The following is a 22,492-nucleotide window of genomic DNA, read 5'->3' on the forward strand; positions in this document are numbered from 1 at the left end:
GAAGGAAGGAAGGAAGGAAGGAAGGAAGGAAGGAAGGAAGGAAGGAAGGAAAAAAACGTGCAAGCTAGGGAGGGGCAGAGGGAGAGAGAAGGACAGAATCCCAAGCAGGAGCCCCGAGCCCAACGCAGGGGCGATCTCACAACTGTGAGATCATGACCTGAGCTGAAATCAAGAGTCAGACACTTAACCACACTTAACCGACTGAGCCACCCAGGTGCCCTAAGTCCTGCTTTGATTAAAGAAGACTTAATTCACTTATCCTACCTCTACTCTCTCTCCCGTATCCTAGAGCAGAGTCATACCATCTTACCACAATATAAGTTTAGAACATTTTTACCACCACCACCATCCACCACCATCCACCACCAAAAACAAAAAGGCCAAAACTGATTACCACTCACCTTACACCCTTCCCCTAGATTCTGGCAGCTAATCTACTTTCTGTCTCTGAATTTGCCAATTCTGGACATTTCATGTAAATGGAGTATTATATGAGGTCTTTTTGTGGCTGACTTCTTTCACTTAGTATAATGTTTTTAAGGTTCATCCATGTTGCAGATGTGTCAGTACTTCATTTCTTTTTATGGCTGAATAATATTCCATCATACGAATATATATACTTTTATTTATCCGTGCATCAGTTGATGGACATTTCAGTTGTTTCCACTTTGGGGCTATTAAGATTAATGCTCTTGTGAACAGTTGTGTACAGTTTCTTTGTGTGTGGACGCATGTTTTCATTTCTGGATATATACCTAGAAGTAGAATTATTGGGTCATGTGGTAATTCTAACATTTAACATTTTGAGAAACTAACAGACTTCCAAAGTGTTTATATTATTTCACATTTCCATGAGCAATGTATGAGTATTCCAGTTTCTCCACATCCCCACCAACACTTGTTATTTCTTGTCTTTTTTGCTAATAGCCTTTCTAACAGATGTGAGGTGATATCTCATTAAGGTTTTGATTTGCATTTCCCCGGTGGTTAGTGATGTTGAACATGTTTTCATGTATCTGTTGGCCATCTCTCTGTCTTTGGAAAAATGTCTATTCAGATCTTCTTTTAGAAGATCTAAATTTTTTAATTGAATTTTTTCCCTGTTGAGCTTTATGAATTCTTTAATATTTTGGATATTAGCCCCCTATCAGATACATGATTTACAAATGTTTCCTCCCATTCAGTAGCTTGCCTTTCATTTTGTTGATGGTTTCCTTTGCTGTGCAGCTTTTTAGTACAAAATATAGTCCCATTTACTTTTGCTTTTGGTGTCAAATTAAGAAAAAAATCAAAACCTTTGCCAAGGAGTTTACCACCTATATTTTCTTCTAGTAGTTTCATGGTTTCCAGTCTTAAAAGTGTTTAATCTATTTGTGTATGGTGTAAAATAGTGGTCCAATTTCATTCTTACGCCTATGACTGTCCAGTTTTCCCAGCATTGTTTATTGAAGAGACTATTCTTTCCCCTTTATATATTCATGGCTCCTTTGTCATAAATTAATTTAAACCCATATATGCATGGATTTATTTCTGGGTTCTCTATTCTGTTCTGTTGATCCAGGAGCCTATTTTTATGCCAGTATCATACTGTTTTGACCACTGTAGCTTTGTAATGTAGTTTGAAATCAAGGTGCATGAAACTTCCAACTTTGTTCTTTCTCAAGATTTTTTTGGTTACTGGTTTGCTTGGGTTTTTTTTTACAGTTCCATACAGAATTTTAGGGTTATTTGTTCCTTTTTCTTTGTAAAAGGCTATTGGAATTTTGATGGGGATTCCATTGAATGTGTAGATTGCTTTAGGTAGTATGTACATTTATTTAATCAACAATATTGATTCTTCTGATCCAGAGTATAGACTGTCTTTATATTCATTTGTGTCTTTTTCATTTTCTTTCATTAATGTTTTCATAGTTTACAATATACAGATGTTTCACCTCCTTGTTAAGTTTATTCCTAGGTATTTTATTTATGGTGTTATTTTCTTAATTTCTCTTTCTGATAGTTCATCATTATTATATAGAAACACAACTAATTTATGTGTATTGATTTCTGCAACTGAACTGAATTTATTCTGTTCTTTGATGAAGTCTTTAGTTTTTTCTATATATAACCTCATGTTATCTGCAAATAGTGACAGTTGTACTCCTTTCCAATTTGGATGCCTTTTATTTCTTTTTCTTGCCTAATTGCTCTGATTAGGCCTTCCAGTACAGTGTTGAATAGAAGCAGTGAGATGAACATCTTTGTCTTGTTCCTGATCTTAGAGAAAAGGCTTTCTTGCTGTTGAATACAGTGTCAGGTGTGGGCCGTGTCATATGTGACCTTTATTATGTTAAGGTATGTTCTCTCTATACCTACTTTGTTGAGAGTTTTTATCATAAATGGATGTTGAGTTTTGTTAAATCTTTTTCTTCATCTATCAAGATGATCATAATTTTTATCCTTCTTATTATTAATATGTGTCATGTTGACTGATTTGCGGATGTTGAACCATCCTTGCATCGCTGGAATAAGTCCCCCTTGATTGTGGTGAATGATCCTTTAATGTATTGTTGAGTTTGGTTTGCTAATATTTTGTTGAGGATTTTTGCATCTATGTTTATCAGGGATATTAACCTGTAATTTTCCCTCCTTTTGGTATCCTTGTCTGGTTTTGGGATCAGGGTAAATCTGGCTTCGTAAAATGAATTTGGAAGGTCTCCCTCCTCTTCTCGTTGTTGGAAGAGTTTGAGAAGAATTGGTATTGTTCTTTGACTCTAAGGTAGAACTTAACCAGTGAACCTGTCTGGTTTTTGTTTGTTGGGAGATTTTTTATTACTGATTCAGTCTCCTTCCTAGTTATTGGTCTGTTCAGATTTTCTGTTTCTTCATGATTCAGTCTTGGTAAGTTATATGTTTCTAGGAATTTATGCATTTCTTCTTGGTTGTCCAGTTTGTTAGCATATAATTGTTTCATAGTAGTCACTGATAATCTTTTGTATATTTGTAGGCGCAGTTGTAACCTCTCGTCTTTCATTTCTGATTTTGAGTCATCTTTTTTTCTTAGTCTAGTTTAAAGGATTGTCAGTTTTGTTTATCTTCTCAGAGAACCAGCCCTTAGTTTCATTGATCTTCTGTGTTGTCTTGTTAGTCTCTTTTTTATATATTTCTGCTCTCGTTTTTGTTATTTCCTTCCTTGTACTAACTTTGAGCTTTGTTTTTCTTTTTCTAGTTCCTTGAGGTGTAAAGTTATGTTGTTTGAGACTTTTCTTGTTTCTTAAGGTAGGCATTTGTCACTGTGACCTTCCTTAGAAGTACTGCATCCCACAAATTTTGGTACGTTTCAGTTTCATTTGTCTCAAGATATTTTTTTATTTCTCTTTTAATTTTTTTGACTCATTGGTTGTTCAGTAGCATGTTGTTTAATCTCTTATTTCCTAGTTTTCTTGTAATTCTAGTTTCATACTGTTGTCAGAAAAGCTGCTTGATATGATTTCAGTCCTTTTATATTTATTAATACTTGTTTTGTGAACATACAATCTGTCTTAGAGAATGTGCGTGTACACTTGGAAGAGCGTGTATTTTGTTGCCTCTGGGTGGCATATTCTGTATGTATCTGTTAAGTCCATCTGGTCTAATGAGTCATTTAAGACCTTAGTTTCCTTATTTTTTGTTTGGATGATCTGTCCATCAATGTAAGTAGGATATTAAAACTCCCTGTTATTACCATATCATTGCTGTCCTTTTCTCCCTTGAGATCTGTTAATATTTGCTTTGTATATTTAGGTGCTTCAATGTTAGGTACATACATATTTATAAATGTCATATCCTACTGTTGGATTGACCCCTTTATCATTTCATAATGCCATCTTTGTCTCTTATTACAGTCTTTGTTTTAAAGTCCATTTTTTTCTGATAAAAGTATAGCTAGTCCAGCTTTCTTTTGGTTTCCATTTGCATGGGATATCATTCTATACTTTCATTTTCAGTCTGTGTGTTCTTACATCTGAAGTGAGTCTCTTGTAGGCCACATATAGATGAGTGTTGGCTTTTTATCCATTCAACCATTCTATGTCTTGGTTGGAGCATTTATTCCATTTACATTTAAAGTAATTGTTGACAGGTATGTACTTAGTTGTTTGCTGGCTGGTTTTGTAGTTCCTCTCTGTTTCTTCTCTTGCTCTCTTTGTGATTTAATGACTTTTTTTACTGATACAATTGTGTATTCCTTTCTCTTTACCTTTTGTGTATTCACTATAGATTTTTGCTTTGTGGTTACCATGAAGCTTACATACAACAACTTATATCTAATAATCTGTTTTAAGTTAATGACAACTTAAGTTTGAGCCCATTCTAAAGCTCTCCCAACCCCATGTTTTTTGTTTTGATGTCACTTTTTACTTGTGTATCCCTTAACTCATTATTATAATCATAGTTGTTTTTACTGCTTTTGTCTTTTAACCTCCATCTAGCTTTATGGTGATTAATTATGTTTCTTTACAATATGTTTGCTTCTTGAGGGAGATACATTCTTACGTTTTCTTGCTGCCACTTAGGGCCTTTTCTTTTCAGCTTAAAGAAGTCGCTTTAACATTTCTTTTTCTTATAAGGCTGCTTTAATGGTGATGAACTCCTTTAGCTTTTGCTTGTCTGGAAAACTTCATCTCTCCTTCAATATTGAATGATAACGTTGCAAATAGGGTACTCTTGGTTGGAAGGTTTTTTTCTTTCAGTACTTTGAATATATTGTACTCTTCCCTTCTGGCCTGCAGAGAATTCTGCTGAACAGTCTGCTCATAATTTTATGGTGGTTCCATTGTACATAATGAGTTCTTTTTCTCCTTGTCTTTAACTTTTAAGATTTTAATCGTGTGTCCTGGTGTGGATCTCCTTGGATTCATCTTTTTTGGAATTCTCTGGGCTTCCTAGATCTGGATGTCTGTTTCCTTTCCCACGTTATAGAAGTTTTCAGCCATTATTTCTTCAAACAAGATTTCTACCCCTTTCTCTTTCTCTTCACCTTTGGGACCTCTATAATGCAAATATTCATCCAATTGTTATTGTTTCATAAGCCCCTTAAACCGTCTTCACTTTTTTTCCTACTCTAATTAAGTTTTCACTATCTTTGAGTTGACCGATCCTTTCTTCTGTTTCATTCATCTGCTGTTGAATCTCGTGTATTTTTCAGTTCAGTTATTCTATTCTTCAGCTCTGTGACTTCTATTGGGTACTTTTTAGTATTTCTTATCTCTCTATTAAAGTTCTCACTGTGTTCATCCCTTCTTCTCCCAAGTTCAGTGAGCAGCTTTGTGACCATTGTTTTGAACTTACCTCTGTTTCATTAAGAGTTTTTTTTTCTGAGGTTTTATCTTGTTCTTTCGTTTGAAACATATTCTTCTGATTGATCATTTTGCTTGACTCTCTTGGTTGGTTGGAAACAGCCACCTCTCCCAGTCTTGAAGGAGTGGCCTCATGTAGGAGATGAACCTTATTGTTTAACCCTACCCCAACTCTTGTTGTCTTTCAAAATGTTGTGTTTGTCCAAGCAGCCTATTATATTTCTCATATATCCCAGGATTTGAGAACATGCCAAGCAGTTCTTAATAGCTCCCAGTAATTGAGAATGTCCCTAAGGGGAGGATTTAAGCACCTAGAATCAGGCTCTTTGGAAGCCAGACCCTTAGGCAGCAGCTTTTAAATGTGTGTAGATACATACATTCCTGTGGAATCACAAGCATAAGTCTTACTGTCCAGTGTCCCCTGGGCAGCAGTTGCAAAAATCAGGCCTCTAGATAAGTGTATAATCTCTTTTCTGGTAGATACTGGCAAGCTGGAGCAAGGCAGAGGAAGAATGCCAAGAGGTGTCCACAGCTATGTTCCTTGAGAGCAGCTCTGTAATCTACTAGATGTATGCCAAACCTGAAGCCTGTCTCTGAGACTGAAGTCCCAGGACAAGCCAAGAGGTCTCCTTCACAGAAAGACCAGGGGTTGTGCCTTGATGTGCAGTCTGCACAGTGCCCTGGAGATAGTTTCCTGCCAAGAAGTATCTCTTTGACTTCTACAGTCCCATGGAACTGGAATGCAAGCCCCATTGGCCACCAGAACCAGGTGATGATAGGTTATCCTCTCAGTGGCAGCTTCAAAAACCAGGGCACAGGACATAAAAACCAGAGTACCAACTGCATGTAAAATTCCCCTCTAGCAGGCCCTGGTGCTCCAGAGCATGGCAGGAGAGCACAAAGATGGTGCCTGCCCTCTGAAGTCCCTAGAAAGGATTACAGTCAGCCCCCTAGATGCATGTTTAATCATGTTGATTTTGAAAGTGGAAAATCAATAATCCATCAGTAACTTATGTTACTTTAACAGCTATACCTATAATTGTATATCCTTTTTTGTTTGACTTTTGGTGGTTTTCTGGAATTCTGTTTTTCTGCTTTGTGTCGTCTCCTTTTATCATGTACCTCCAGTGTTTCAGGTATACTTTCTTGTCTATGTGTTTTCCCTGAGATCTGTCTTAGAGACCTCTGGTCTCTGGCTCTGGATTAATTTCAGATTAAATGCATTTCAGGTTTGTTTTTTTTTTTTTTTTAATTCCAGTATAGTTAACATATATGGTGCTATATTCGTTTCAGGTGTGCAATATAGTGACTTAGCACTTCCATACACGACCTAGTACTCATCACAAGTGCACTTCTGAATCCCCATAGTTTTCTTTACAGTTCTTCTCTTGGAACCTTTTTTTCCTGTCCTCTCTTTTGGACTCACTGTTTACCTGGATCTTATGTTTTCTATCTCAGTTTTACCTTTTGTTTTCTGTCCTCAAGTAACTTCTTCAGAAAAGATGAATTATGGATGCGCCTGGGTGACTCAGTTGGTTAAGCGGCCAACTCTTGATCTCAGGATCATGAGGTCAGGCCCCACATTGGGGCTTGCCCAGTATGGAGCCTACTAAGGAAAGGAAGGGAAAGGGAAGGAAAATCCCTCCATGTTTAAAAGACTCTGCCCTCCAATGCAATTCAGAGTTAGAATGGCTAAAAAAAGAAAGAAAAGAAAGATTTTACTCAGGATTTGGAAGTCATTGCCTCACGGTCCTTTTTTATCCTGGGTTTCTAAATGAGACATTTAATGCCAGTGTGATTATTGCCCTTTTAAACCTTTTTCCCCCCTAGAAGCCTTTAGGATCATAACACTGGATTCTGAAATTTCCTTAGTAATTTATCTCTTTGTAGGTAAAAGTAATCCAGGTTAGCACCAGGAGGGCTCTTCTGATTTAAATGGGGATTCCATTTAATCCCCACACATTCCTTGTATTTCTTTAATTATATCCTCCCCTCCAAATCTCTTGTTCTGCAACTCCCATTATTCAGATGTTGGACCTTCTGAATTGATTGCCTTTGCCTCTTATCTCTTTTTGGTGCATTTATCATCTCCATGGGTAATTTTTTTTCTCCTACATTTAGAAGACTATTTTCTGAAGCTTCTTTTTCACTCATTACTTTTCCTTTAGTGAATCTTACTCCGTTTGGAAGCCAATACCATTTAAGATCTCTTTGTTCACATAATTATAGTTGACCTTTGAAGAACACAGGGGTTAGGGACGCTGACCCCCAACACAGTCAAAAGTCCATGTATGATCTGACTTCGGCTCAGATCGTGAGTTCGAGCCCTGCATCGGGCTCTGTGCTGACAACTCAGAGCCTGGACCCTGCTTCGGATTCTGTGTCACCCCCTCTCTCTGCCCCTCCCATGCTCATGCTCTGCCTCTCTCTATCAGTCATAAATAAAAATGTTTAAAAAAAATTTTTTTAAGTCCATGTATGTTTCGAATCCCCAAAAATTCAACTGCTAAAAGCATACTATTGACCAGAATCCTCATCTTGCCCATAACGTAGTTGATTAACACGTTGTTTTTTATGTTGTATATTAGATACTATATTCTTCCAATAACGTATGCTAGAGAAAGGAAAATGTTACTAAGAAAATCATAAAATACGTTTACAGGACTGTACTGTATTTGTCAAAAAAAATTGCATATAAATAATCCCACATAATTCATACCCATGTTGTTCAAGGGTCAACTGTAGTTTTAAAAATCGTGTTCTTCCTGAATGCATTTCTCTCCTCTAGGATCAGTTTTCTAGTTGTTTATCTTGGTCTCTATCTTTGGGGGTTGGAGGTTTTCCTCAAATGTTTACTTATACTTGGTCAGCTTTTCATATTTATGAGATGAACAATTAGAGAACTAATTGAAAGCCCTGTGTCCTTACCAAGGATTTTTCTTACAGGTGAATAGGCAGAACACCACCATGATGCCGGGCACCAGAATCTGGAGAACTTTATTCTGGAGTACCAGTATCCACACTGACAGCCTTTGTTATTCTGTTTGTGTTCATTTTCTTTAGGGATCATAGCCCTACAGGATAAATTCCAGGCTGTCTACTGTGCTGTGTTAGGGTATCAATGCTATTTTACAAACTTTCAGTTTATAAAACTCTTTTTACCATCCCTCTTCTTATACCCGCTTTCCATCATATCTCTGTATCCATAGTTTAATGATAGGTTGGCTGTCTCCCTCCACCACTGTGACTCACCCCACCTTTGGTTTTCTAGGTTGTTAGGATGTTGCTCTCTCTCTCTGTTTCCACATTGTTTTAGATTTATTAATGTATCCTTTGTTTTAGTTTTATTGGCTTGGGGCAGGAAGATAATATAAATGTTGTGTAATCCATCATCTTAAAGTTTTTGTTTCTAATTTTTTGCTATAATAAATACTATGATAAACATTATGTCCAAATCTTTGTGTGTATCTTGATTTTTTCCACAAATTTTTAAAGCTTTTTAAATTTTAAAATAATTGCAGATTCACAGGAAGTTGCAGAGATAGTATAGGAAGATCTCAGTTACCCTTCATCCGGTTTCCCCCAGTAGTTGCTTTTTATGTAACTGTATCAAAACTAAGAAGTTGACATTATTATAAAGTCTGTGTTCATGTGTGTATTTATTTTAATTTATAGGATAAATATTTAGAAGTGGAATAGTTTAAAATTGTTGCAATTATTGCCTCATTGTGTTTATGTATGTGTCTTATTTAGAATGCTTCTTTTTATAAGTACCCAGTTCAAACTCAGGCTATATCCAGAGGGATTAATAGGTAGGGAACTGCCTCTGGACACTGGAGATACATTCGGTACCTATTTTTTTCCACCCCTAGCCAATAAATGTCTTAGCTTTATTTTTATTTTGACTTCATTCTCAGACATTATCTCCCTACTTGGTGGCAGTAATCATCTCTGACAACTCCTTGGTCCTTATTGCTTAAGATTTCAGAAATAGAGCCCTGCATCTGTCATTTCCCTCTAAAAAGGATTCTAGATCTTGCTTAGATCATGTGTCCACCTGTCTAGGGAGATAGGGTGGATAGAGCCATGTGATTGGCGGCCTTGGCAAGTTGTAGAGGGTCATTTCCTTTCAGAAATTATGCTGGACAGAAAATGAAGCTGAGTGTGAAAGTAGCAATCCAGGGGCACCAGGGTGGCTCAGTTAAGCATCTGACTCTTGATTTCGGCTCAGATCATGATCTTACGGTTTATGTGTTGGAGCCCTACATTGGTCTCCACACTGACAGTATCGAGCCTGCTTGGGATTCTCTCTCCCTCTCTCTTTCTCTGTCCCTGCCCTGCTCACGTGCACACTCTCTCAAAATAAGTAAACTTAAAAAAAAAAAAAAAAAAAACAGACAGTAGCAGTCCTGTCCCTGCACTCTTACCAATTTAACAGTGAGTTTTATCTGTTTTTAATTTTATCTATTTTTTCAGTGTGTGACTATTTCATGAGTAATTCTCATTGGAAAAGATCCTAACAATTCAGAATTGTATTATACAAGACAAAATGTGAAAACTCCCTTTATATTTCCCTACATCCTTCCTTATTCCTTCATTCTTTCCTCCAGGGGAACGCTGTGAACAATTGTATTCTTGAAAGCCCCTCAGTATGTTTGTATAGTAGTATATGTACCTACATACGTTTTTAAAATATGTGAAATGGATCACACTCTATGTATCATTGAGCTACTCATCTTTTTCATTTTAGTATGTGCACTGCCAAAGCAGGCATTTGTCTTTTTCATTTTAATGGTGTGTCTTAGAGAGCTTTCCATTGTAGTACCTTTGCTTTTTATGGAGGTGCCATAAATTACTTAAATTACTGCTACTATTGATTACAAATTGTATTCATTTATGTCACACTAACAATAAAGTGATGGCTTTCCTTTTTTTAATTTAGTATTTTTATTTCCTGCTTAATTAAAAGATCTAGGGATCTATATATTGTGTGACATCACAGCATCATGCCAAAGCACTGTTACAAATTCTGTCATGGTGTTTGGGGTTGGATTGTGAGTTTTTCTAGGTTGATGTTTTGGTTTTTTTTTTCAACTTGTGATAAGGTACACATAACAAACATCTTAACCATTTTTAAGTGTAGTTTAGTGATATTACATACATTCACATTGTTGTGCAATCATCACCACCATCTATCCCCATCTTCTTTCATCTTCTAGAACTGAAACTCTGTGCTTATTTAATATTTGAGTCCTTGCTTTCAGTTCTTTTAGGTGTATACCCAGAAGTAGAATTGCTGGATTCTATGGCAATTATATTTTTTATTTTTTGAGTACTCACCGTACTGTTTTCCATAGCATCTGCACCATTTTTACGTTCTCATCAACAATGCACAAGGGTTCCAATTTCTCTGAGTCCTCACCGACATAGTTGTTTTAAACATGTATATGTACTTTAGAATGCATTAATAACAGCTAATAACAAGCACTACCTACTTACTAGGCATTTTGTAGATGGGTCATTTGTGAAACTTGGGATCTTAAGTGACTTCAGTCACACATCTTATAGAAGGTAGGACAGATTCATTATTCAAGCAGTCACCCTCCAGAACTTGGGCTCTTAACCATTCCATTATTATTGCCTCCCAGAAGTGGACTATTACCAAGTCAAAGGATATGTATTTTTTAAACTTTAAACTGCCAAATTACCTTTCAAAAAGACTCACACATTAGCCCCATTAACAGCATAAAAGAATGCCCATCTATGCCCTCCAAATCCTTGTCAACATGTGAAATTAATCCTTTTTAATTTCTGCCAAGTCAGTGGCAAAAATGGTCTTTTTTAGACCATTGTGGTTTTTCTTAACTTTTAAAAAATGTTTTCATTATTTATTTTTGAGAGAGAGAGAGAGAGAGTTAGGGGGCCAGAGAGAGAGGGAGACACAGAATCTGAAACAGGTTCCAGGCTGTGAGCTGTCAGCACAGAACCCAACGTGGGGCTTGAACTCACAAACCATGAGATCATAACCTGAGCCAAAGTCAGACGCTTAAATGGCTGAGCAACCCAGGTGCCCCAAAAGATTTTTGTTTTAATTTGTTTCCCTGTTGCTGTTGATTTTGAGATACTTGTATATGTTCATGGACCATTTCAATCTTTCTTGAATTGACATATTAGTAATGCTACGTGGCTGTATTAGTTTCCTATTGCCGCTGTAACAAATTACCATAAATTTAGTAGCTTAAAACAACACAAAGTTACCATCTTACATTTCTGGAGGTTAGTTAGAAGTCTAAAATGGGTCAGCAGATCAGTATTCCTCTGGGGTCTCTAGGGAAGAGTCCATTTTTTGTCTTTCACACCTTCTACAGGCCACCTGCATGCAGTTCTTGGCTTAAGGCCCATTTCTTCACATTTTATCACATCCCGTCTCATTGATCTATCTACCTGCCTCCTTGGAAGGACCCATTCCCCCACATAGCTGATTTTCCCAGTGATTATCATAAACAGTCAGTGTTTTTCCCATTGTTTTGAAATGCTCCATTAATCCAATACTTGATTTCATTCTAATCCAGTATCAGTGTTACAGGATTTTAATTACTATAGTTGTTTATTATATCTTACTCCTTAGAGGCCAAGTTCCCAATTATTTCTCTTTTTAAAAAAATCTTGGCTGTTTTAGCTAATTTTCTTTTCTTAGATTTTACTGGACAGGTTCTACAAAATATCCTGTTGATTTTGATTGAGATGATTTTGAATGTATATAGATTACTTTCTGGAAAATAGACACGTTTACAGTTTTGATTTTTCCTATCTAGGAATAGCTTTTCTTTTTGTTTGTTAAAGCATCACATATTTTTCAATTTTGTATTATTACTGTAAATTCATTGTATTTTATCAATTATATTTTTTATTGGTTATTGCTAGTCTGTAGAAATACTTTTATAATTGGTTGTTTTTCTCAAAATTTCTGGATAAAATTAGCCACTTTGTAATGGTGACAAATCTGGTTCTTTTTCTTGCCTTAAATTATCATCTAAGACTGTCAGTACAACTTTGAAAAGTACCATAAAACTGTTTTACTGTAATGAAGATCTTCTGATTTGTAGAACTATGTATGTAATATTTCTATGGGTTTCTAGTAGATATCTTTAAGTTAAGTTTTTTCCTAGTTTATCAAGGATTTCGATCCCAAATGCATCTTGAGTTTTGTCTGACATTTTCATAATTTTTGTGTTCTTTTCTTCTGTACATATATTTAGTAATGAATGACAGTAATAGATTTATTTTTGTTTGGCTTATCGTTTTATAAAAATTTGCTTGTGAATGTTACTCGGTAATTTTACATAAAGCTCATTGAAAAGACAGACTAATAGACAGTCTAAACCAATGGTTTTCTATTGGTTGTTTGTATGTGCATTGTATACATGTGTGTGTCTTTCTTCTCAGCCTTGGAAGTCAGGGGTAAGCCAGTGATCTCAAAGTGGAGACCTTTTGCAATTCTTAGGATGTACTGGAACGTTTATAAAAAGAAAGCTATCCAATAACCCTTTTTTGAAAATGTAGTAGCACTTGACCTGAAAACTGTCTGGACTTTTGTTGCCTTTTTTAGGATATGGATTTTCAATTTTTTAATCTCCATTACTGTTACATCGTTACAGGATTTTTTTTTTTAATTTATTTTCCTAAAGCCTTATCTTACTCATCTTTTACAAATAATTAACTTTTGATTTGGAGTTTAAAATTCTTATTCCTTCTGTTTTTGTTTTTAGCTCTTTATTTAATAACAGCTTTTGTTTTATAATTGGTATAGTCAAGGTTACAAATATTTCTCTTGGGTGAAACTGAGTGTCACAGATTTTAACATGTAATGCACTCATTTCTAAATACTTTGAAATTTTAAATTTCATTTCCTCTTTAAATCAAGATAGCAGCATGACTCATAATAGCCAAAAAATGGAAACAACCCAAATGTCCATCAACTGATGACTGGATAAATGAAATGTGTTTATCCATATAATGGAATATTATTCATCCATAAGAAGTAATGAAGAACTGCTACATCCTACAACATGGGATGAACCTTGAAAACATGCTATGTGAAAGAAGTCAGAGAAGACCACACATTGAGTGGTTCCACTTACATGAAGTGTCCAAAATAGGCAAATTCTTAGAGACAGAAAGTAGATTAATGGCTTTCAGAGTCTAAGGGAAAGGTGTAATGGTGAGTTACTGCTAATGGGATTAGTGTTTTTTGTGGGAGTCATGAAAATGTCCTAAATTTAGGTTGTGGTGAGATTGTACAGCTCTGTGAATATACTAAAACCACTGATTTATATGCTTTAGATTGGTGAATTTATGGCATGTGAATTCTATCTCACTGAAGAAATTAAAAATAATTCTAGGACAGTTTTTTTCAAGCCAACCTGCTAGGAGGTTATAAACCAATTTAGTGGGTTACTAATAGACTTGGTTAAAAAAAAAAAAAAAAAAAAGGCAGGGGATGGGAAGTTCACGTAGTTCATTCATGTAAATATGTAAGTTCCTGAAATGTTTAAGTAAAAACTCATAAGTAGCATATTCTTCATGGCAATTATCGATATATAGTATTTGCTCACAAAGACAGTAAGTTTTTGTTTGGCACTTTGTTTTTACTATATATTTGGGTGATTAGTGATTGGGGTGAAGGATGGTTAGGAATGAGAATTATACCAGGAATGGAATCTGAATTGAAAGGATCCTTAGAAATGGCAGCAGGGGGCACCTGGTTGGCTCAGTTAGTTAAGCGTCTGCCTCTTGGTTTCGGCAACTGTCACACTTTTCCAGTACTTTCTGCCTTCTTCATAGATTTTTGCCTTGGCTTCATTCTGTATTCTGGCCAAGTATATTCTTATTTCTAACATTATTGCTCTTTTGATCAGGTTACAAATTATTTGACTCTTTTGAAATCATACTGCTATTAAAATTTTATCTGTTGTCTGTTTCAGTTTATTCGAGATTTTGTAAGTGTACTGGGTTAAATTTTATATGCTTTAAAGTGCTGACATAATTTCTTTCTTCTGAACATGAATAGCAAATATTTGAGACATGAAGTGTAGGTATAAAGAGTTTAAAGGCACAGACTGAAATTATTTTAGAACTCTCCTTTTTTTTGTTCCAGGAAGAATGGGTTTCAGTTCCTAATATTAATAAGCTGAAATTTCTTTCTGTAACATTTCTTCTGATTTTTTTTTCTCTTAACACCCATCATCAATAAAAGTTAACAGTGATTCTGAATTCTTTAATCATGTCATCATCCTCATTATCTATTAGTAACTGTCTCTGTTTCCTCAAAATTTCTTTTTTTGTTTTTTTGTTTTTTGTCTTTTTATGACAGAGACTTTTTTCAGTTGTTTGATATTCCTTGAGGGACATCATATGTAAAAAGTATGGGATTAGTAAAACATCGGCAGTTTGAGAAAGCCAAGATGATGCAAGGATCAGAAGGAAACTTAAAACTATAAATAGTATCCTTAAGGTAAAAGATTACAGTGCATCATTGAAACTGTTCAGGAGTCTGTAAAAAAGGAACATTAAGAGCAAAAAAGGGGCACCTGGCTGGCTCAGCTGGTAGAGCTTAAGCTTCTTTTTTGTTTGTTTAATTTTTTTAAAACGTTTATTTCTTTTTTGAGAGATTAGAGAGCATGAGCAGGGGAGGAGCAGAGAGAGAGGGAGTCAGAATCTGAAGCAGGCTCCAGGCTCTGAGCTGTCAGCACAGATCTCAGCATGGGGCTCGAACTCACGAACTGCGAGATCATGACCTGAGCTGAAGTTGGACACTTAACCGACTGAGCCACCCAGGCGCCCCTAGAGCATATGATTCTTGATCTCAGGGTCATGAGTTCAAACCCCACAGAGTTTACTTTAATAAAAAAAACAAAAAAAGACCAAAGTTTAGGAAATTAAAAATATGGTAGAAATGTAACAGACAACACAAGTTAGAAGGATAAGTGTTGAAAATAGAACAACAAGATCTAAAGAGATAGAAAATGTAAGGAAATTAATGTAGTAAGCCAGAGGGTCCCGCATCTGGGGGGAAAAAAAAGAGTTCCAGAGAGAATAGACAGAGGATTAAATTCACATTGAAATATAGGAAACTTTCTCAGAACTAAATGAATCTCTACTGTGTAAGTACTGATACAGAAAGTACTTAGCAAGTTAGATTTTCAAAAAGCCATTCAGGAAATTTCAGAATATGGGAATTAAAGAGCAAATTCTTGGGGTGCCCGGATGGCTCAGTTGGTTGAGCATCTGACTTGGGCTCAGGTCATGATCTCTCATCCATGGGTTCGAGCCCCACATCGGGCTCTATGCTGACAGCTCAGAGCCTAGAGCCTGCTTTGAATTCTGTGTCTCCCTCTCTCTCTGCCCTTCCCCTGCTTGCATTCTGTCTCTGTCTTTCAAAAAAATAAAATTAAAAACGTTTAAAAAATAAAATTTAAAAAAATAGAAAATTCTTTAAAAATAAGATTTCTTCCTTCCAGGGAGAAAAAACAATCCCTGTTTGGAGACTCAGAAATGGGAAGGCATTGATTGGATTTGTCAGCACCACTGAAAGCTAGAAGGCAACGGAGCATTTATTTTTTACTCAGACTGGCAGTCAAGAGTGAGGATAAAATAATAGGAGAGATCTTAATAAATTTACCTCCCATGCACTCATTCTTCAGAAATTACCAATAATATGCACTATGGAAATGAAGACGTAAATCAAGACAGAGGAAGACTCTGGGACTGAAGGAACAGGACATCTGCCACAGAGAGATGACTGAACATTAAGACGTTCTCTATTTGAAATTAATGCTTCTATATAAATTTAGCATATTTTTAAAATGATATTTAAAAGTTAAAGTAGGATTTTTTTCTTAGGTGATCTCTTTCTGTATTGTTTTAGAATAAGAAGAGAGTTTCTTCTGTGTCAACACATGTCTCAGGGTAGAGTCTTGCATTTCTCGTTGTGACTTGCAGTCTATAATTCAATCATAAATCCTTTAACTGGGAATGCTATTTAATGTACAGTTTTATAACTAAAAACTTCTGTTCACAAATGTATTTGCTTCCAAGAATATTCAAATCTTTAAAAAACAATTTTTAACATAACGAATCCCATGATATTTGTAGGGTTCTAATATTCCAGCATTTTTATGTCTGGTTTTCACTTATACCTCAGTACTTTTCAGATTTTTCACAATTTTCGTTCTTCTTAAAATCATATAGTAATTTCGTTTGTTTTTTGCTTTTTGTTTTTAAGTAGGCTCCACTTCCAGTGTGGAGCCCACCGCAAGGCTTGTACTCATGACCTTGAGATCAGGAATCAGACACTTACTTATCTGACTGAGCCAACCAGGCACCCCAGTTTTATGTTTAAATTGTAATTTTAATTGTAAAAGGCAACAAGTTTGAAATTAGAGATCTGTTGTAGAAATTCATTTTGATCTGAATTTTAGGAATATTCATTCAGACTCATTATTTCTATCCAGGAAGTTGGGCCGGGTAGTTCTTAATTAAGTTTTCCAAAGACACGTTTTCACTAAAAATGAACACATTGAATCATGTAGTTTTATAGCTGCTCTGTGTTCCTGGAAGACCAAAAGTGTCAAGAAGTGAGGTAGGTTGGAAAGGTCACCAAAAATCTAATCTGAATCATTAAGTGTTGCTTGCCAAGGTATGTCTTCTGTCTCAATAGCCCATATAACTGGTTTTGCTATTAAAATTTTTTTGTTGTTGGGGCACCTGGGTGGCTCAGTCGGTTAAGCATCTGACTTCAGCTCGGGTCATGATCTCATGGTTCATGAGTTCTAGCCCTGTGTCAGGCTCTGACAGCTCAGAGCTTGGAGCCTGCTTTGGGTTCTGTGTCTCCCTTGCTCTCTGCTCCTCCCCTGCTCATTCTCTGTCTCTCAAAAATAAATGATAAACATTAATAAACTTTTTTACTACGTGGCAATGAGAAAGAATGAAATATGGCCCTTTGTAGCAACGTAGATGGAACTGGAGAGTGTGATGCTAAGTGAAATAAGCCATACAGAGAAAGACAGATACCATATGGTTTCACTCTTATGTGGATCCTGAGAAACTTAACAGAAACCCATGGGGGAGGGGAAGGAAAAAAAAAAAAAAAAGAGGTTAGAGTGGGAGAGAGCCAAAGCATAAGAGACTCTTAAAAACTGAGAACAGGGGCGCCTGGGTGGCGCAGTCGGTTAAGCGTCCGACTTCAGCCAGGTCACGATCTCGCGGTCCGTGAGTTCGAGCCCCGCGTCGGGCTCTGGGCTGATGGCTCGGAGCCTGGAGCCTGTTTCCGATTCTGTGTCTCCCTCTCTCTCTGCCCTTCCCCCGTTCATGCTCTGTCTCTCTCTGTCCCAAAAATAAATAAAAAATGTTGAAAAAAAATTAAAAAAAAAAAAACTGAGAACAAACTGAGGATTGATGGGGGGGTGGGAGGGGGGGGTGATGGGTATTGAGGAGGACACCTTTTGGGATGAGCGCTGGGTGTTGTATGGAAACCAATTTGATAATAAATTTCATATATTGAAAAAAAATAAAAATTAAAATTAAAAAAGAAACTTTTTAATAATGAAAAACATAAATTTTTTTTGTTGTTTTGAAAAGAGAATCTGATGAAACAGATTGATAAAAAGGTAAATAAAATATTGAAAATGGGGGTTAAAATTCCTTTTCCTGCAGCTACTGGAAGGAATGTTTTGTACCTTGCTTATTTTGTTTAAAGCTTTATTATTTATTTATTATTTTTTATTATTAGCAGGCAGCTAATAAGTGTCAGCCTGAGTGTAAGTCTAAGTCTTTTTGCCTCCGAACCTTTCAGTGCACAGAAATTTTGATATAACTAATTGATTGGCATGTAGAGGAAGGAATTAGTAAAATTTTTTAAATTTTTAATGAGAGACCATTTTTACCTATCAAAGAAGCTAAGTTTTCCAAACCTGGTAATACTTAAGTACCAGAAGCCCATATATGTGAGGAGATATAATTCAGTTACAACCCCTTTAGAAAAGTCTTAAATAATAATCCTAAAAGCCAGTTATGGCCACAGACTGGAAAGAAGTAGTTTAAAATCTTAATTTGTTCAGAGTAGCAGTGTTTTAAAACAAAGTAATTATTTTCCAATTTTTCAATATTTATCATGTTATTTTTATAAATAGGGAGAATGTTTTTATCCTTACCTGGTAGTTTAACTTTAGGGAAATAATTCTAAATGCAGAATAAAGATTATCCAAAAATTACTCATTGGCTTTATTTTTAGTGGTAAAAAATTAGAAACAAGGTTAAATGTCCAGCTGAGTGAGCAGAACGTGCCAAAGTAAGTGGTGATATGTCTAAGGGAAATATGTGGATTTAAGAGATTGCATAGGAATAAAGAGAAAAGTTTATAATAGGAAAAGCAGGATACAAATTTGTATAGTGTGTGATTATAGATACATATTTTCATAAAAATACAGGAAAATATTGAAAGAAAATGTAATTTTATTGGCAATTTTCTTTGGATATTGAGTCTCAAGTAATTTTTTCCCTTTGTACTTGTGTTTCCCAGATTTTATTTAATCATGTACTGACTTTTTATATAAAAAGTATTATTTTCCTAACATAAGGTAAAGTGATAGTTAATATTTTCGTAGGCCACCACTAGATAGTGTTCTGTTTATATTATCTGTTAAGTGGGGAGACATTTTGATAATGCCATTTTCTTAATGTCCTATTTTATTCTGTCCGTATGGAATGAACATGTTTGTGTTTCTTAGATCTGAAACTCAGCACCGAGGCTCTGTTCCCCACTCGGAAAGTGATCTACCAGAGCAGGAAGAGGAGATTCTGGGATCTGATGATGATGAGCAGGAAGATCCCAATGATTATTGTAAAGGTAAGGCCTTTGATAAGGACACACCAAGTAAGACATGACTCATGAGTATATGCAATTTCTCACTTGAATGTTGGGTCTGTCAGTGTAAGCTGTTTTGATGCTTTCTGCTTATCGCATCCTTTTCTCTAAGTATAAGAAATAATATTTCCTCTCAGTTCAATTTAATTTATTAAAACTTGATTTTATGTTAAATCTGTTTTTACCCTTCTTTCTCCTTCAAAATGATAGTGCATATTTACCTTAGAAAATTTCCGAAATATATTAAAAAGAAAATAAAAACTGTCTGTGATGCTGTATCACCCAGAAATAACCAATGATGAGATTTGGCATACAGGCTTTTCAAAAAACCTTTTCATTACTTTTTTCTCGTAGTAATGCTTGCTAAGGTAAGTTAAACTGGAATTATAGATACTTAAACTGTGTCATAAAGTTGCCTGATAGCTTTTTTGCTTCTTTATGAGACTTTCTACGATTCTGGGTGGCAAGTTACAACAGAATGTATCTTACCATCTAGGAGAACATAGTTTGTGTTATTCTCAGCAAGCAAAGATACATGTAAAAATACCTTGATTCCTGCCACTGTTGGCAGCCTTTTCAGGCCTTCCTGGTTTTTATTTTGTTTAAGGGAGCAAACTCTCTATTTTCCCTTTCTTTCTTTCTTTTCTTTTTCTTTTTCTTTCTCTTTCTTTCTTTCTTTCTTTTAATGTTAAATAAATGGAATTCTTTTTTTTTTTTTTTTTTTTTTTTAAAGTTTAAGGGTTTGTGGTTTTTTTTGTTTTTTTTTTTTTTTGAGAGAGAGAGCATGCACAAGCAAGGAAGGGGCAGACAGGGAGAGAGAGAGAGAGAAGTCAGTGCAGAGCCAGACATGGGGCTCGAACTCCTGAACTGAGGTCATGAGATCATGACCTGAACTGAAATCAAGAGTCAGACACTTAACTGAGCCACCCAGGTGCTCCTAAATAGATGGAATTCATTAATCTCCTTCATAAAAGAACATCCTGAGACTGAAACTATAAATATGTTTTATTTTAAACATTCATATATTTAGATAAATCTATTGGATTATTGAGGGGCAAGAATATTGTGATATGTAACCTTGTTTTTGTTTGACAGTGACTTATTTTTTTAAGTAGCTATTGGTTCAACAAAGCATCACTTGCTTACTCTAAATCATTAGTCTTACTTGCGAAGATGTTTTTCTGTAACATGAGTTTAGTAGGTGGCTGTGTGTGTCAGACTTACACTTTTCTTCTCAATTTGTTACATAGAGAAACCATTTTTATTTGATAAACTGTGTATAGATGTTGAAAATGGATTATGAGATACCTTTTCCTTCTTACTGCTTAAGTGACTGTTTCCCCCCTGTTGTTTCTTCCAGGAGGTTATCATCTTGTGAAAATCGGAGATCTATTCAATGGGAGATATCACGTGATCCGAAAGTTGGGCTGGGGACACTTTTCAACAGTGTGGTTATCATGGGATATTCAGTAAGTTGTAGTGGTCCTGCAAAAGAATTAGTTAAGTGATGCCTAAGTGTTTTTGTCTGATTTTCCAGAGATGATCTAGCCTTCAGTCTAGCTCTAGACCAATTTCTTGGTCAGAATTTTGTTGTTGATAATCTTTATATTCTTGGGCAAATTTGTCTTTTCCTCTGGTGAAGAAGCATGTTAGGGGCAAAATTAGTATCCATAAGGCACTTGGAACTCAGAAACTCAAACATTACAAAAACTCCATAAAAGTATGGTATGTAAATTCATAGGGTTTTGTTTTGTTTTGTTTGTCTTTTACTGGATTTAAATTTTTAGATGATGTCCTGGACCAACCTATGTGAAATTATTTTCTTATATTCTGTTTTGATAAGAGATTTGCTCGACTGTACAGTCCAAAATTTTTCCTATATAAAAATCACAGGTAATTAACATTGGAGGTTTACCTACAAGTGTATGGTCTGTCTTTGATGGGACAGTATTTGAGATCTGTGCACTTTATTTATTTTTTTATCAGTTCGGTTTCACCCAAGTATTTCTTTTGGCTTCTTACAGGAAAGTGTTACAGCTTTTAACCTTTGAGGTTTTGACATGCAGATATGTAAAATACTTCTGGTTTAATGGGGTTTTCCCCCTTATTTATTCCCATTTCATGGTTTTACTTGGATTCAAGGAGACATTGAGAAGGTAGACTTTAACTTAGAGAAAATGTATGGTGACTGACATTACCCAAAAACGGATTTTCTTCCTCCTGTAAATGAAATCTGGCCAGTTAGTGCCATCCATTAACAGGTACACGTGATCCCATAGAAATAGCCTGTGTTTAAGTACAGGGAGACATGGAATCAGTATTTGTACTTTTATTGCCTCCTAGTTATGACTGAATCTTACCTTCCTAAAGTAAGGACAGGGCATTCGTCTTAACTGCCTGTGTTTGCTTCTTAGGGGGAAGAAGTTTGTGGCAATGAAAGTAGTTAAAAGTGCTGAACATTATACTGAAACAGCACTAGATGAAATCCGGTTGCTGAAATCAGTGAGTATGAGATCATATGTGTGAACTGCAAAGCATCATAAAGTTATATTAAATTAAGACATAAAGTTCCAGTATCCTTAAAGAGGTAGAGGAAGATGAAGTATACCTTCTGTGCATGTGGTACTGGAAGTGGTGGAATACGCTGTGATGGGAATTTTCTGTGTGTAAACACTGAAAAAAACTTTCAAACAAACAAAAATGTTTATTGAGCATGTTTGATTTGCCAGACAGCACCAAAAAATGTTTTACTTTCCTACTATGGTTAAAAGTTGTGTGAATAAGTTTATAACATCTGTTTTAAAATGTTATAAACTATATATAATATAAAATAAGCATTTTATTAATTCCCTTAATATCTGAAAACGTAAGTAAATTTTATTTAAAAAACTTCTGGGTTTTGCTAGAAATTAGGAAGCTGTCATTGTAGTAGAAGGAGCTTAAACTCCAAAAACCTGGGCTTTAAGACCAGCCCTAGTCTAGTATATCCTCCCTCTCATCACTTCATTTCTTCTGAGCCTTAGAGTTTTCATTTGTAAAATGAGCATGTTAGACCCGGAGAGCTCTAAGAGAGTAATTTTCAAAGTGCCAGTCTGACAAGATAAGGAGCTTGTGCCCCAAAATAAATCAATGTACTGTTTGCTTCCTTCATTGAGAAAGGTTTTTTATGGGGCGGAGAAGGTCAGCTGAATGAACAGTGTGATGAATGTTGTGGTTGGTTTACATCCTGTAAAGTCTCCTTAATTCCTCA

At 35.6% G+C, this 22,492-nt stretch overlaps 1 protein-coding gene across 4 annotated transcripts in view; it reads left to right on the forward strand.

Moving 5' to 3' along the window:
* SRPK1 (SRSF protein kinase 1) overlaps window positions 1-22,492 on the forward strand; it is an 82,840-nt gene that overhangs the window by 28,890 nt on the left and 31,458 nt on the right. For 3 of the 4 annotated variants that reach the window (XM_049652755.1, XM_049652754.1, XM_049652753.1), the window contains exons 3-5: window positions 19,106-19,224; window positions 20,603-20,711; window positions 21,657-21,744. In XM_049652755.1, coding sequence (XP_049508712.1) covers window positions 19,106-19,224; window positions 20,603-20,711; window positions 21,657-21,744 — 316 coding nt within the window. Of the gene's footprint in view, window positions 1-5,798; window positions 6,088-19,105; window positions 19,225-20,602; window positions 20,712-21,656; window positions 21,745-22,492 lie in introns of all 4 variants that reach the window. The other variant, XM_049652752.1, reaches the window with a different exon arrangement.

This window comes from Panthera uncia, assembly GCF_023721935.1.
Source record: "Panthera uncia isolate 11264 chromosome B2 unlocalized genomic scaffold, Puncia_PCG_1.0 HiC_scaffold_24, whole genome shotgun sequence".
Taxonomy (NCBI): Eukaryota; Metazoa; Chordata; class Mammalia; order Carnivora; family Felidae; genus Panthera; species Panthera uncia.